At 36.3% G+C, this 18,123-nt stretch overlaps 1 protein-coding gene across 1 annotated transcript; it reads right to left on the reverse strand.

The window, feature by feature from the left end:
- Positions 1–710: 710 nt before the first annotated feature.
- On the reverse strand, positions 711–9,560 carry LOC117782829 (probable RNA methyltransferase bin3). Its single transcript, XM_034619879.1, has 6 exons — positions 8,555–9,560; positions 6,298–7,759; positions 5,110–5,308; positions 3,090–4,294; positions 2,877–3,023; positions 711–2,180 (listed from the first exon to the last, which is right to left on the reverse strand). Exons 1-6 carry the CDS (start codon positions 9,448–9,450, stop codon positions 1,401–1,403), a joined length of 4,689 nt encoding a protein of 1,562 aa, XP_034475770.1. The 5' UTR covers positions 9,451–9,560; the 3' UTR covers positions 711–1,400.
- Between the last annotated feature and the right edge of the window lie 8,563 nt (positions 9,561–18,123).

The raw sequence follows: 18,123 nt of genomic DNA on the forward strand, positions 1-18,123 counted from the left end.
CTTAATTATAAAAAATGCGACTATTTTCATACTTATTTCCTGAATTCCCGATTTAGATGAATGTCTTTTTAATCATTTTTTGTTAATCAAATAAATTATAAATCTATATTTTAACATATAAATTACCCGATATCAATGAACAATGTCTTTTTGATAATTTGTTGTCCCCTTTTTTAATCTGCAACCAAATTTTCTTTGTGAAGTGAACTTAATATTTTCATAATTTGCAAATATAATTGGTACCACAGTAAAAAAATATTAGGTTCCAACTTCGAGACTTGTGAACTAATAGTTTATTCCGCTTAAAAAAAATTCGCATGACGACCAGGCAATCACAGCAAAAAAAGAAATTTGTGATAAGAGTCAACGATAAGCTTAAAAAAAAAAAACACAAAAAGAAATTAGTAGAATTTACAGGGTAGTAGAATTTACAGGGAATGCAAACAACTTGATATAATTGCTTCACATAATATGATGTTTATTTTTATAGTTTTTTGTTGTTGTTTTTTTTTTTGTTTTCTTTAAGTTATAGCTTTATAAATTGTTTCATTTTCTCAGAAAAAATAATGGTTTAATCATCTAATCTTGTAAACTACATACATAATGTATTTATATATATAAATTGTTATACATTTTTTATTTTGTTTTAAGCATATAATTATTTATAAATGTAGTAAATTGTATTTTGTATGCTTTGACATTTTTTTGAATTTTGAATGGTTTTTCTGTCATGTGTTTCGTTAACATTTTACAGCGATCCCTTGCAGCGTTTTCCAAATATGTTAATCAAAAATAGTTGCGGTTTTCATTTTGAGTTTCAATATAATTATTATATATATGTATATGCAAATATTCTATATATATAGCACATATAAATTGCTTATAAAGCTACAGAATATTCTCTGTATGTGTGGGTGTGTGTAGGTGTAAATGTGTATTGCTTAAAGAACTGTAATTTACATTTAACTTAAATATAGATTTGAACTGCCAACAAGAGAATAAATCAGTAGTATAAAAGAAAATTCATTATTAAGCGCAAGTGAAAGCTAATTTCTATATAAAGGCTACTGTAAATATATATAGATGTATATATATGTATTGTGTGTACTTCCATTAAACTACTACATATAAAAAATATATATGCAAGTTCATTATTACAAAAATCATAAGCGTCTCGTTTGCGTTATACATTTTACATGTCTATCAAAGATCTGTTGCATCCCACAAATTGTTATCGACTTTTGATAAATCATTTAAATTGCTTATGAAACAGATCTTATATTACAATTTTCGTTTTCTTTTTTTTTTTTGCTTTTTATATTTTGATGTATATATATTTTGTATTATTTTTAAAAGTTTCTTTTTGACACATTTAAATTCCAGCCGCTGTCAGCTCCAGTCTATGCATCCGAGAGATCACAGTATGCGGCGCCGCTGCCCGCAGCCAACGTCTTCTGTTCATCATCCATGAGTGCATCGACAAATTCAGCTGCCGCCTCGTGATGATTCACCTGCGGCGATGATGAGCTCTCGCCACAGTTGGTGGCATAAACATGTCGCCTGCTGCCGCCTGGCAATTGATTTGAATCATCCGTATCTGCATCGCGTATGGAATTAAAAGCATTGCAAGCATTCGCATTTGGTGAACAGGTGTCATCATTCGGCGGATAGACATGACGATGATAGCTGCCACCTCCGCTGCCCCCACCACCAATACTCCCATCTCCATCCAGTTCCGCTTCCCTCACACTGCCAAACACTGGCGTATGCGATGAACTCTTCCTCAACGAAGCCGGCGGTGACCACACCGTCTGATATAATGGCGATGCAAAGACATACATATGATTCAGATACTCCATGTCATAGCTGGGCTGATACGAGTCCGTCTCCAGGGGATTATATGTATGCTGATACATCGGTGTCTGCCTGCAGCTTGCCGAGCCCGAGGCACTGCCCGCATAGTGGGGCGTATCATAGTTCTGTGAACGTGTCGAGCTGCTCAATAGATGCAAATGCTGGGCATGGCCACCGTGACTCCCCCCCGCACTGCTACTCCCACCGCCCGTGCGATGAGCCGGCAATGTGGCATAGATACCACGATATGCCTCATACGGCGTCTGCGGATAATATGCATCGCTCCAGCGTACATGATTCGGTGTGTAGTCGCCTTTGGCGTACAGCTGAAAAATAAAGAGAGGTGAAATAAATTTAACTTAAGCTCTTAAGGTGATGTAAAAAATACTGGTGATATATTATGCTGAGTGCAATTGGGACTTTGTGACTTTTATTTAAAATGGATAATTCGAAAATACGAAAGTATCCTATACTATGTAATTACTTTATGCTTTGTGCTGACTTTAATTGTGATTCATATTTGACATAAAGAAAGAATATGTAAAAAATGTCAATTAAATATTCTAAAATTGACTGTTTTTCTGTTATTGTCATTTTTTTTTAAAGTCTTAGGAAATATAAATCTTTTGAAATAACATTTTATTTTTCTAAGATATTCAAAGTTTTATTTATATGAAATTTGACAGATATTTTTATTTCATGTTCATGATTCATATTTGACATAAAGAAATTCTTATATATTCTAAAGTTGACTGTTTTTCTATTATTGTCATTACTGTGATGAAGTCTTAGGATATAAAAATCTACTGAAATAACATTTTTGAAGATTCTTGATGGTATTCAAGAAATATTATAATAAAAATACTCAAATTTATATGATTCTCATAAAAATCAATATAACTCTCTAAATACGAAAACTATAAAAACAAATCAATTTCTTTTTAAAAGAATTAAAATTTTAAGTAAAATCCCAATGCAACGCAACATAACACAACACCTATTATATTGTACTATATTCTCACCTGTATGGGTCGACAGAAACCCTTGCTCATATGCCTTGGCACGCCCAGAGTATAACTATGACTGAATCCCACCTCCGAGCTGAGCAAATACTCGTGAAATTTATGAGGAAAGAATTCGATTTGCTTGTAATTGTTGTAGATTTCCGGCTGTACAAATGAAATAGTTTAAATGTGATTAAAAGAAACAAAAGTAAAGAAATGCATTAAACGTACCGTTAGATTCTTTTTCTTTTTATAGCTAGCCCAATTCTGTGCCTCGAGTATGAGCTTGCCACCGGGTCGCAACTGATTAAAGATGCGTTTAAAGGCCAATTTGAGGCCAGCATCACCGAAATTGAGATGCATCCATTTGGTGACAGATAGACACAATATGAGATCGTACTGTTGTGTATCATTTGACATGAGAGACTCATCCTTGAGTACATAGTTCGTTTGACGAAAGAATACATTTTGCGGGAATTGATTTTTGGTCAATGGATTCGCTGGCGATTTGGCCGAGGTGGGTGGCTGTAGGTGGGGTATACCGCCATATGTGAGCGGAAACGAGATGGGAAAGAATTCGTGTGGTTTAACCAAAAGTGCATCAAGTTTCTGCTGTTGCTGCATATCCAAATGATGCTGATGGCTATGATGATGATGGTGATGATGATGATGGTGATTATGATGATGATGATGATGATGGGGATGAGGATGAAGATGAGAATGATGGAGATGCGTATGCAGTGCCAGCTGCTGCTGTTGTTGTTGCTGTTGTTGTTGCAGTTGTGCCTTGCGTCGCTTTTTGCCACGTCGCGTCTTCTTATGGGCATTACTATCGCTTTGCTCCATTTTATCGGGTGTAGACTGTAGCAACGGTGGCAAGCCCAGCTCCAACTTTGGCTCCAGCTTCGGCTCCTCTTTCGGTATGCGCACAAAGATGGACAGATTGCGACGGGCACGTGCCACAAGCTCCCGATCGATATCGATGCCCAAAATGCTTTTGGGCGCCAAATGTCGCGCCACTGTGATGGTCATGTGACCCACATTGCAGCCAATATCGAGTATATCCTTGTTCTCAAACAGCTCCGAGTGTCGCTCGAAGACTTGCAATCGCACATCACGAAATTCGTTCAATTGACGAAAATCCACATAGCGATCAAAGTTGCCATATCGATACTTCAATCCATCTGCACGAAATTTGGGCAACTTTTGGCCAAGTGGTGGAATTAATGCTGGTTCCAGCATTAGTCCAACCACAGGTTGTTCTACAGCTGCTGTTGTTGTTGTTGTTGCTACTGCTACTGCTGTTGTTGCCTCATCCGCTGTGAGCACTTCCGGTTCTCCGGCTGTGTGGGAAGTGGCTGCGGAAATGGCGCTCAATGGACTGCCAAGGCCATGCTCCGACAGATCCGGCGTATCATCACGAGGTATCTCCACAACTGCAAGTGAGAGTAAATGGATTTAGCATGAGCATAATCAAATTTGTCAAGTTGTAATGGTGTAAATATAAAAACCACATCGAATCATAAATAAATCACTGAAAATCAATCGATGTTCATGAAGAATCATCATCTTTATAAAGTTGTAGTTCAATTTGTTGATTGAAGTAATGAAAATATGAACAGTAAAGGAATAAAAATTAAGTTTTCCAATTTTGATGCAGAATGAAAATAGAGGCCAAATAATGATCAAATTGACAAAGTTATGACTTTTTAAATTTTTGGAAATGTGTCAAGGCAAGAGTATGGAAAAAATTGACAGTAAAGGAAGAAAATTTAAGTTTTCCAATTTTGATGCAGAATGAAAATAGAGGCAAAATAATGATAAAATTGACAATCCGGAAGGAGATCGGATAAAATATGACAAAGTTATGACATTTTGAAGTTTTTGGAAATGTTGAAAATACAAATTATAATAAATTTAAATAGAATAATAATAAAAGTCAAACACTTAAAACTCTAGCTAAATTTGTAGCATATATTTACTTGCGAAATTTTGAATATTAGTATCAATTTTAAGACAAAAAAAAGGGTAACAAACAATATACTTAATTAAAATTTGAAAAAAAAAAACAAAAAATAATTGAATCGTTTACAGGCTTATATTAAATATAAAATTTTTGGTCAAATTTAATGTTTAGATTCATGTCAAATTTTCAAATAACAAAATTTTTCATATTATTTTTTATAATTCAAATTTAAGCTCGATGTTAGTTTAAATTTACATCCCTACTTCTAGCAATTTGTTGACTTACCTTCAATTACTGGCAACGGTTTAGGTGGCAACTCCTCGACAGGACTCAACAGTTCCGTTTCACTGAACGAAGTCGAGCGTCGCGTGTTCGGTTTGCGTGCACCCATCGGTTGCAATATGCGAGGCGGACGCTTCCATGCCCCCGGCTGTGGCACCACCGGACTCACAATTTTATCCATGGCATCGTGTCGATGGAATTTCTAATAAATAAAGCGCTTAATAAGTAGGTACTACGGTTGCAAGCACAGCTAAGTGGCATTTGGGGTCAAGTTCTTTAATCCCAAGTTGTACTCCTCAATAATTCATAAATTTCCTTTATTGTTTCTTCCCCTTTTACACCACCCGATTAAACCGATCTACTTCCCATTCAATTTAAATCCAAGTTCTTTTACTTTAGTGATTACATCTTTTAATCGCTTTAAACAGGTTTGAACCGCTTTTAACCCTTGCTAAACAGCATATATCAATTCACACAGCTAACACCTCTTTGAACCCCTTTTAATATATTTATTTATTTATTTATTGTGAACAGTGTTGTCAGTTTAGCTTAATTTCTGCTAGATCTAGCCTATTTTGAAATGTGATTTGTAATTTAAAGAAAAATACTAATGCTAAAAATTATTTTAACTAATTTAAATCAGCACCAAAATTGGAAATTTCAATTTTTTTTCTGTCACTGTGCATTTTTTCAATAATTCAATTCAATAATAACAGTCATAACTTTGTCAAATAGTAAGTTTTTAAATCAAAAGAAATCTATTAAAAATGCAATCTTAAACCTCCCTTAATTGCAGTCACACACATTCAATTATAATTTGTATATTAATAAATATTCAAAGTGAAACTGCTAATATGCAAATGTCAACTTTTTAACTGGCTCATTTCAGTTTTAATCGCTTTTGCCTGGTCTAAAAAGTTCTTTCCTTCTGCCGCCCCTGACACTTTAACCTCAATCTAAGCAACAACAAACAAACGCACGCAAAAGTTATACAAAAACAACAACAACCCAAAAAAAAAAAGCCAAAAGCAATCAAAACAAAGCAAGCGATTGACTTGCTTCCACCCCAACACCAACAACAACCACAACAGTTGAAGCCTTACACACACACGAACACACGCACAAGCATAAGCACTTGCCCAAATGCCAATTCCAAAATCCAAGTAATTTCAATTCCATTTGTACACTTACCTTACTCTTTTGCGAGTTATTGCTCTCACTTGTTTTACGTTTTCTGCTGCCACCGCTGCTAGTGCTGGCTGCGCTGCTAGCAGCAAAGCTCAGACCCGTTCCACCAACACCGTAGCACGTGCTGTCCAAATCTAAGCGTAAATCGCGGCTAGCCAGCGCACGCCGATCAGCCAGCGTCGACGCCACGGCCAGCGTTGCTGCCGACGTCGATGCGGATGTCGCTGCGCCGAGCACCAAATCGGCAGCGCTGCTACTGCCAACTGCTGCAGCAGCAGTAGCAGCAGCTGCTGCTGTTGCCTGCATATTGGTGTTGTTGGCGCTGTTTGGTGGCTCGGCAACTGTGGCCACATGTTGCTGCTGTGCTTGTAGTGGTGACAGCGACGCCACTGTCGCCCTCACATTGTTGCATTCCATTTGTTCCAGTGGTGAGAGCGTTTGAGCGCCGGCTGCGAGCGCTGGCGTTGTTGTCTCCTCCATTGCAGTAGCCGCTGCTTGCGGAGAGCGAGAGCGCACATGCGCCTGCTGTTGTGTCAATTCCATTGTTTCAACTGAAGCCGACGCTGCTGCCTCGCTCAGCAGAGTTGCGCTCAATGCAGCCACTGGCGATGCTGCTGCTGTAGTTGTTGTTGTTGTTGGTTTTAGTGCTGCTGCTGCTGTTCCTTCGGCTGCTGTGGCTGTTGCTGTTGTTGTGCCAGTTGCCAGCTCTGCTGCTGCTGCTACCGCTGCTACTGCAACAGTTGCTGCTGCTGTTGGCACATCGTCCAGTGAAATCGAAAGCGTTGACGTCTCAGCGATGCCGTCAACGCCAGCAGCGACATCGTCGCCGCCATACGATGTATTATTGGAATCGAAACGTCGACGCTTGCGATTCTTGCGCGTTCGATGCTGACGATGATGCGGCTGTTGTTGCTGCTGCTGCTGCTTCAAGTGGCTGCCGCGTGTCAACATGCCACCCCGCTTCATCGGTGACGTCAGCTGCTTCTCATACTCCATGGAATCCACCGGATCCAGCAAATGCAACGGATCATGAATATTCGGCGGTATTATCACCTCCACTTTCGGCGGCGTCGTTATCGGCGACTGACGCGGCGTCGTCGCCGGCGTATTGTTGCTCGACGATGCATTCGACGTGTTCTCATGTTGCAGCGAATTCAGATTGAGCGGATCCGAAATGTTTCCGCCCAGTAGAAACTTGGTGGGTGGCACAATCACCTCTTTGCGCAATCGCTTCTCTGGCAAAAAGAACTTGGAGCGTCCGCAACAATAATGCACTGCATTGGCCGCAGCCGCTGCTGCAGCGCTGCCCGAAATGATGCTGCTGTTGCCACTCAGCGAACTTGTGTCCTTGTTGCTTTGCGTATCTTTGCCGGCGCCGCTGCCGACGCTGCCGTTGCAGCCAGTGACGAGGCAGCAAGTGTGATTCGCGTTGTTGCCGGCGCACAACACGTGATGATGGTGACCCCTAAAGAGAGACAAGAGAGAGAAAGAGAGAGAGTCAGAGAGCTTTATTAAACATTAACGTAGCCCGGCATTGCCCGCGAGTCTTTAAACTAACTATAACTAAGAATTCTATGGGATCTTGAAATTATCTTAAATCACCATGAATATTGCATTAATCTTTCAAAATCAGTCTAGTATTAAATTGATGAAACGCTAAAAAAGAGTCTCATATAACACTTTTTCTAAAACATTCCAATTCTATATTAATCAATTATCGTTTACAACATTCAAAAACAGGTTTAACTTTGATTTTTTAGATTGTTTAACGATTCATGTGTAATTCTTTATAAGTATTACTTTTAATCGTGATTTTTGAGAACAAAGAGTTCGAATTTAAATACAATTAATAGATCTTTCTAAGCCTGTCTAACAAATATTATCAGACTGTTTATGTAAAATTTTAGAAAGTTTTTTATTTTTGCACACACATTGAAATCTTTTAACAATTCAATTCAACTGATATGCTGCTAGATATTATAAAATAAATGTAATTTATATTATAAATTATAAATTACACTCCGACTTTCAATAATTGTCAAGCAAGTATCGACGAAATTCAAATAGATCATTAATATTTTTATTAATAAAGATCCTTCCTGGATAATGCATTAAAAATTATTTTGATTTTAAATGAAAGATTAGAACAGTTTTCTTGTGATTTTCTCTTTCTTTCCTTCTGGGAATTTAGGTGCAGCATGCTCCCAATGAGTTAATTACGTTACGTTACTTAATACTACGTTATGTTACGTTACATTACCTGTGCGTCAACATCTTCTTGTAGAGCTGTTGCTGCCCCTTCAGGCCGTGTCCATGCCCCAACTTGGCGTCCATTGTGGCCATGGTCAGACTGTTGCCAACTGTGGACGCTGCAATCTGCGCCAAGCGCGTATTGTGATGATGTTGATTACCGCTGCCGGCGGCAGCGCCGACGCCAGCAGCACCGCCACTTTTATTATGATGTGTAACGCCCCCATGATGTGTACCGCTATGGGCGTGTCCAGATATTTGATTCTTTATATTTTGGATATTCTCAAGATCAGCTTTGTCCGCCGCTGACGCTGATGCTGCGGTTGGTGGCAGCGAACCGACGCCGGCGCCGGCAGCGGCTTGTGCAGCGACGCCAACGGCGCTGCCATTGGCATGATGTGAATGCTGCTGCTGCTGTTGATGTTGTTGCTGCTGCTGCTGATGATGTTGATGCTGATGATGATTATGATTATGATGATGATGTTGCTGCTGTGCGCTGGCGCCGACGCAGGCGCTGGCGTTGTATTTGCCGCTTGTTTTATGCTGACGTTTGCTCCAAGCTTTGTTGTTGTTGTTGCTGTTGCTCTTGTGCTTCGCTGCCTGTTGTTGCTGTGCAGGCGCACGAAATTGATGATGCGTCGCTGTTGACGTTGCCGTCGGCGTCGACGTCACTGCCGCCTGTTGTTGCTGTAAAGCGGTTGACTTTACTTTGCCGCCACCTGGCGGTGAAGTTGGTGATTTCGATTTGCTACGTTGTTTTTGTTGTTGTTGCTCTCTGATTGGTTGTTGTTCGGCTTGTTGTTGTTGTTGTTGACGCCTGGGACTCTGCTGCAGTCGCAGCGTGGGCGTCATGCTGGATCGGGTAACACGGTATTCACTTGGACTGACGTTGCTCGATTTATCCATTACTTTGACTTTAATTAATTAGTTTATTTCATTAACAAAATGCACTATTTTAGTTTAAATAATTTCAATTTTTTTACACATATATCCTTTTCAATTTTTACAACTTTTTAGTTCAATAATTTCACTTATTATGAATATTTGTATTTTAAATTAATTAATCAATTTGCGTTAATGGAAACTCTTGATCAATTCAAAATTTTTCACTTGAATGACTAATTTTATTTATAGTTTATTTAAGTTTTGTTCACTCGGCAGCTTTAATTTTCTGCTTTTCCCAGTTTTTTGTTTGTTTTATAGAGTTACATATTTTCTTTGATTATGTAATAAACACACTTTTCAGTTAGTTTTTAATTTAATGCATGGATTTTCCACATTTTATTTAACCCCCAACTTTTCCGGGATAAGAAATGATGGCACACGGACCGGCATCATTATAAATAGCGTAATATACGTATTTTAACATTATATTATCGTTTTTTTTATATATTTTAATGTATATAATTTGTGTTAAACTTTTTAAATGTGTTGCATACTTTTTCGACAACAATCATACACTTTAAAACTTTTTTCAATGTGTGTGTATTTTCTGATTGTTGATTTTGTCCACTTTTGTTTTATTTTATTTTGTTAAATTCAGTTGTCAACTTTAAACTTCCGCTGCACGTTTACACTTCCGCATTCAGCAGCTTCTTCCGTTTGTTGTTGTTTTTGCTGCTGTTCAACTGCAAGAAAAAATAAATATTGGATACAAATTAATTGAAAATTTTAAAATTTAATTAGTGATGTTAAATTTAAGCACAAATTTCGTACAAAGAGAGACATTAAGATAAAAGTGTAAAGTTCTAAAGCAGATTTTCCTGCACTATTGCCAGTCTCTTTTAACTGACCTTCTATCTCTATCCCTCCTCCTCTTCCCTTCTCTCTTTGTGTGTGTGTGTGTGTGTATGTGTGTGTGTTTCGCCTCAGACACACTTCAGCAATATTTTGCATTCATTATTTGCATAGTCAGGCAACGAACGAACCCAACGACACAAACGAGCTTTGAAAAATTGAGCACAGACGTTGCCTTCCCGCATCCCTCCCATGCTCACCCACCTCCCATTTCCCACCGCCCCTTTCAGCACTATCAAGCTTTACCACAAACAACCCAACTCAACGCATTGACTAAACCAAAACGCCATCTACATTTCTGTGCTAGAAATGTTAACTTTATACGATACTTAAATCCAAATTTAATTATATTACTATACAAATTTAAAATGATATTTTATTACAGCTCTTTTATTATTCATAATATCGTAGGAAACTTTCAATTGATTTTGATGTTTAGTCTCTTTTTAGGCTATTTGAATAGCGTTTTGTGCTATTTAATGGGTATCGATAATATTTTATATTTATGTATTCGATTTTTTAAATTTAAAAAAAAAAACATCTCAATTATAAAAAAAACATAACAAATAATCATAAATCCATATTATGTTAAATAAACAACTTTGTTTAGAGGAGATATTCCAATATTTAAAACGATACTTTGATATATATATTTCCCAAAAATCTAAAACGCAGTCACGCTGCAATCACGCGCTCATCTCTAAGTCTCTATGTGGCAAGTGCATTAATATTTACACGGCAAATTGTGGCTGACTGAAGCTCTCTTTACCTAACCACTCTCGTGGTGGTTTTTGTAGACTGCAACCCAAGCAGCGGCAACAACAATCAGGATGCCGAATACCCTCCTTTTCCCCACTATCCTCCCTCTTCCCATCAGAGTACGCATCCACCCACTAAGAATGCCACGAAAAACTTAACTGAGAATTCCAACAGTCGAAAACAGATTTTTCGTTGAAAATGTTAAAAACGAAAGCAAAGCAAGCGAAGCAAAAAAAAAAAAAAGCCCAGAGAAAATGCTATTTGTGCGAAAATACGAAAAAGGAAAATTCTTTGGCGAGTCGTCATGGAAGCCAGACAACGCATAACTAACTGTATCTATTCCATTTAAAGCTGCCACATTGTGTTGTATGAGTATCTCAATCCGATCAGACAAGCCATCTGACAATCAGAATGAATTTGAAAACCATCACAATGTTTGCATAATACTTGAAAAGTATTATAAAAGGAGGCTTAAAATATGATGGAATCCAGTTGCAATTCAAAGTGAGTATATTTCTTATTGAAAATAATTCTTGAAATAACTAAGGATAAGGAAATAATTTAAGAATTGAAAATAATAAAATTTAAGCTTAAAATTTGCAAGAATTAAATTAGGTTGTAAAACTGAATTTTTAATTAAATACTAGATAATACAATTCGTGGAAGACACATGTAAAGTATATTTTGAAATAGCTATAAATATTCATAATAAAATCAAATGTCCATAACAAAAACTAAACAGAGAACGGAAATGGGATTTTTTTTATTAATCATGGAGGACACTCAGTAGAATTTATAGTACTTAAAGACAGAATTAAAATTCCAAATTCTAACTGCAGGTTAATGTAACCTTCAAGGATATTTTAAAGGTTATATTCGACCGCAAATGAATTTAAAAAATGACTTAAGATATCATCTTGCCGGATTAACATAAAGTGCAGTTAAATACGCCTAAGGCTTATAAAAGCTTTTAACCCACAAAAGCTGACGCAAGCTTACAAACGAGGTCCAATGAAAAGCTATCAAAAAATCAGACCAAGATCCTTCATCCTTCTTCATGTTTGCCACAAAACAAAAAAAAAAACAAAAAATAGAAGAAAAACAAAGGCAATTTTTATTTGCATATTTTTAGGCGCGCGAGTGCGCGAAATGGAAACGCGTCGGGAAATGGTGAATAAAGAGGATGGGAAGGGAGCGACGCGTGCCCCACAAGCTAAATTTTAATTAAAATTTAAATATGCGGCGCGTTGTCGTGCCACGAGGTTACCGCTGCCAACAGCAACAGCAACAACAACAAAAATCCCTGCAAAATGTGGGCCAAAGCAAATAGCAGCAATTGTTTAACAAAGAGAGAGAAAGAGAAAGACAGAGAGAGAGAGAGAGAAAATTATTGCGTGTGAGCAAGCGGTCGTTATCAAGTTGCCTTACTGTACTATACACGCTTTGGCTAACGGATATTGTCAATTTTGTTATTTTGTAAACATTTTAATGTTGTCGTCGTCCTGTAAGCGACCAGAGAAAGTTTTTTTTTTTTTTTTTTTTGTAGTTAGCCCAAATGTAATTTACATGTAAATCAAATTAGTTCATTTGTCGACCTCTCTGCCGCAAGTGGCAAGCGCCCCTCCTCCTTTCACTTCGCTCCCTCCTCAATTTTAAGCCCCTCAACACAAATTATGTTGATGATGATGAAGATGAAACTGTGACTCTCACTCTTACTAATATAGTTTGATATAAGTGTTTCTTACATTTTAGATACCCTGTAAAATTAAAAATATATTCACAAATGATATTTACAAGCAAATGTTACCGGTAACATACTCCAAATGGACACTTTAAATTCGAACATGTTAAAGAGACAACGTTTTATGTTAAGCAACAATTTAACATTTGTTTTTCTACAAAATGCTTTCCCTCAAAATTAAATTCTTTTGTAATGTAAACTTAACAAAACATTTTCTTAAAAGCTGCTTTGCACTTTAATCAAATTCAATTTAATTAATAATCGTTTTCAATGGAACATAAATTCCGACTTAATATACCCATTTATGCATGACTGTTTATGGGGTAGATAAAAACACGGCACAGGTGTTTTAAATGTGAAATTAAGTCCTTTGGGAGTGCAGCAAATTTGATGAGCGAGAAAGTGAGAGTGCTTAGGAGAAACAGAGACAACAAGCGAATGTTGCACAGAAAAACAAATAGCGACACATTTGTCTGTCTGTTTGCTTGGCTAACACGGATATGGGGTTAGTGGATTTCTGAATGTCCTGGTAAAACAGCTTCTCGCATTGCATATGTAATGTGCGTCATTATTAAGCACAGCTTAACACCTAACACCAAGGAGTGACAGAGACAGAACCAACGTGAAGTGTGTGTGTGAGAGAAAGCGCTGGCCTCCATGTGTAATTTAATGCCACAGCCTTATGGGACTTACACAGGATGATGACAGTGCGCACCAGGACAATGAACAACGCCAGGTTGAAAAGCTGCCACATGTGGCACACTTTAAATATGTATGGGGAAAATACTTATACATCTTGATTATTGGGCCTTTATAAATACAATAAGCCAACAATAACTACAAATAAACATTTAAGGCAATCCACCAGAGAAATATTACGCAATGATTCGGCTATTTTAATTCAGCGTATAAAGGTCTCAGGCGTATTTCTTTAATTTATTAATTGTTTACCTAATTTTATTATTAATACCATGAAAAATGCTAGTTGTTTTTTTTTTTAATTTTATTTCTTCAAGTCAGTCAAGCTAGTTATTGTTGTCTTTCTATTGTGTCATACATGACTCATTTAATACAGGTTATCTACTCATCGCATAGATTTTACTAAATTGCTTACAAGTATTCAAGTTTTTATAAGTACTTTATTTATTGACTGTATTAATCATAAATTAAAACGTTTTCTTTTTGTCACTAGACAATAAGTGAATACAGTTGAACTTCCTTAGAACAAGCATATACTCTTATTTAAATTCCTTTATCAGGGGAACAATATTTAACTATTCTGTACAGCTACTAATTCTTTCAAATATGTTTTAACCTTCAATTGTGTAGAAATATGTCTCTATCTTTTTAAAACACTAATTACTTATTTTGCAACACTAATTATAATAATTATTTATTACCTTTTTATTTTGTTTGAATGCATTTTTTTTTTAAATATTTTTATTCATTTTTATTTATTTTCATAATTTCTGCTTACATCTTTTTTATCTTTAATATACCTAGAGTTGATTTTAAAAGCTTTAAATCTTGCATTTGAGCAGCATTTGAGATTAGTCTCCCTCTATCTATTTCTCTTGCTCTAGCTCTGTCACTCTTTCAATTTCCCTATCTCACACTTTGAGGCCACTCGAGCTGTCAAAACGCCAACAGCAACTGCCACTTATCTGGCATTCGTTCCCGTCGCCCAACTAAGACCAGGCCAGGTCATCATCATCATCGTCAACGTCGTTATCACCATTTGCCAGCGTCTTCTATGGCAGGTACATTAATAAGCCATAAGTGTAACATGCGCCGTTGCACACTATGTTTCACTGTACAGCCTTAGTCCCCACATTGCGACAGTAATCCCTGGCGAAAACACCCACTACTCTAAGCTACCAAGTCAACCAACGGAAACTCCCACAGACAATCAAAGAAAACTTGAAAATAAAAAACAAACTCAGTCAATATGCCGACACAGTTGGTTTAGTCAGTAATGGTACTCTTCTACTATTTACAGTGGCTATTATAAATGCCATTTCGTTGTAATTTAAATTTTACACATTTACCAGACACAAAAAATTAAATTACAATGAACATGACACAAAAGGAAAAATAGAAAAGAAAAGAAAAAGGAAAAACTTCGGTAGAAGAAAAAGAAGAATAGAAAAGAAGAAGATGGAAAAAAGAACTATTTGTCGACTGCACTTTGTCAGTTTTTGTCAGTTGTTCGGTTAAGTTTAGCGAAAAGTTTGTTACCAATGCCCAATCCTCTGCTTCCTCTTTTTCCGCCTCCGCCTCCTTTGTCTTTGCCCTTTCTCTTTCAATTTTCATCTAGTTTTCTCATCTCTCTTTTCTGCTTTATTCAGTCTTCCAGCTGAGGAAAATTACAGTCATTGTCAAATGCAGTTGCAGTTGCTGTAAAATCGAAAAATGCTTTCAAAGTTCAATCCGAACAACGACAAATGCAATTGTACTTTGGTTACCATTGTAATTGCTGAACTGTGAGTTACTCTGTAAATGATAAAGGCTTAAGAACTAGGGGAATATAATAAAAGATTTAATAGAAAATTAATTTTTATGATTAGGGAAGTACAATTTTCTATTAGTAGCCTCTACTAACAATGTACTTATGTACACCTATGTACAGGGTATACCAGGGCCAGCTGACTTGGAAATGGTACAACTCCGGGCACAGACCAATAATCAATTATGCAAAAATCAACAAAGAAATGCGGAACTCGCTAGTCACAGCAATAAAACAAAATAAAATGCAATGAGTACCAGAAAGAAGGTAATACAAGAGAAGCAGAATAAAATAGAGGGTATGAGGGTGAGACAAGAGAAAGAGAGGCTGCATAATTTTGCACGGCACATTGACTGATTACGTTCGCTTCACTGAGCGTCGATGATTTATGCACATCGAGAAGAAGATGAAGAAGAAGAGGCGGAAAAAGAAGGAGGAGCAAATTGATGGAGGAGGAATCTCGGCAAACGGCAGACAAAATAAAATTACAGTGACAAATTAATGAAAATGAGCAGCGCGACGGCCTCCAGGAAATTATGAAAATGGTCAAGCAAAATGGAAAAAAAAAAAGTTATCGCAAAAAATAAATAAAATTACAGTAAAGACATCAGCATGACGTACAATTCATCAGCTAAATTGGTTTTTATCTAATACTTAAAACTAATATGCTAGACATGACGTGCAAATAGCTTGAAATGTCGAAATGTACCTTATCTAATGACAAACTACAGTCAAGCTTATCAATCCATACGGAAATAGTGTCATAACAAACGTATATAACGTACGTTTAATTTATTGTCTAACAAACTTTGGGTGATTTTAGCGAAATATTGCGACGAGCAAGTTTAAACTAGTAACATATAATTTTATTAGGTAACAACACGATCGTAGTAATATTGTCAATATTGTAGATATTGTGTGAGATACAAAATTATTAACATTAAAGTGTATGTCTCTTGAAATACAATTCAAAATTCATTTTTCTTTTAGCTTTTTTCGCTTTTAAGTTGTTTAATCTACTTATTTTATTTCTTCGATCCCCTCATCTTTCTTTGCCTTTTGATTTTTTTCTCTGTCTATCTTTCTATCTCTTTTTCGATTAACTTCTTTCTATCTCCATCTGTATTACTATATATAGCTTTATATATATATTCTATATTATTACTGTCCCTAAAAGTCTCTAATTATTATTTTATGCTCACCCCTCTATCATTTTATGTATCTATCTCTCTTCTTTAATCAGTATATCCCTATATTTCTCTCTTTCGAACTATCTCTCTATCTCTCAGTCATTCTATTAAACTATCATTCTTGGTATTTTAATCAATCTATATTTATATATCTTTTAATATAACTTCTCTATTGTCCTTCAAATTAAATAATATTTCTATGGCTTAAATTACAGATAGTACATGTGTCTTCCATAGTGTTATGAATACATCGTACTCAACTACAAGTACAGTGTTACCACCTATTTGTCAACAAAGTACACAATTTTCATCCTCAACAAAAATGCATCTATTAATAATGCCATAAAACATAAAGAAACTCGTTTGTTCAAACCAGTTAGTATCTAAATTTGAAAAAAGCTTTCACAAATTTCCTCCATCTCGGGCCGTATATCATTCATGCTACATGCGTCTGCACACTGTTGTTGTTGCCACATAGCCACACACACACACGTACATACAGGAGTGTGGAGCAGGGAAACCCTAAAATGCCCTCAACTGTAAATTTACAATATTATTGTTGCTTTAGTTGTTGTTATTGTTGTTGCTTTCTTAACCTTACCCGAGACCTTTTCGTGTCCAAAAAGCATTGTGTAATTTAATTGCCGGCGCATTTTAGAACAGGGTTTCAGTATTTTTGGGATTCGTTTACGGTTACGAGAATCCTAGCGCAAATTTATGCCGAAAAATATTTTAAATGAATAATAAGCGAAAAAGCAGAATTTGAAATCATTTAGAGGCCAAAAAGCGACCTTTTTAAATTTTTTTTTTTTATATTTGGTTGTTGCTTTTTCTTACCTTTGCCAACTTTGCTAATGTTTGTTAATTAATTGCAATAAGTTACAGGTGCAGATTAAGAAAAAGGTACAGTTACAGTTAAAGGTTTAGGTTAACCCCCCACAGATTGCGCTATAACCTCGACTAATCGGTGCGGACGTGAGTCCCCCAAACGTCGTCGCTTGTTTACATCAAGTGACAGCCAAAGCAAAGTGGGAAAAGGGTGGGGGAAAAACCTGAGGGCTGAGGGGCGAAAAAGTTTTCAATGCCACTTGAGTTTAGTTTGCAGAGCGAATCGCTTCACACGTTGCCCCAGCACCTGCCCCAGCAACTGCCCTCCAGTTATTCAATGTGGGGCAACAGCAAAAATAAAATTGAAATTGAAATAAATAAAAGCAACAACAACAAAAAAGTACTTGACTGAAAGAATACCCTGTACCCTGAAAGTTAAATTAAGTTTCATTTAAATGTATACTTTCAAAAGTACTGAATAACACCGTGTATTGAAAGAAATCAAGTTGAAAGAGAATTAAGAATAAAATACATACTGTATGATCGACACAAAAAAACTCTGTTAAGTTTATTGTAAAATAATAATAATCTTTATTCAGCTTGTAATTGTAATATATCAATTCAATGATATCTTTCAAATTTAGAATTCAATTCGATAAAAATGCTTAAGAAAATGTAATCTAATCAATCTATTAAAATACATATAAAAAGCTTATAGGTTTATTTATTGTTTTCGAAGCTTATTAGCCTTTAAATAA

This window comes from Drosophila innubila (assembly GCF_004354385.1).
Source record: "Drosophila innubila isolate TH190305 chromosome 2R unlocalized genomic scaffold, UK_Dinn_1.0 1_C_2R, whole genome shotgun sequence".
Classification (NCBI taxonomy): Eukaryota; Metazoa; Arthropoda; class Insecta; order Diptera; family Drosophilidae; genus Drosophila; species Drosophila innubila.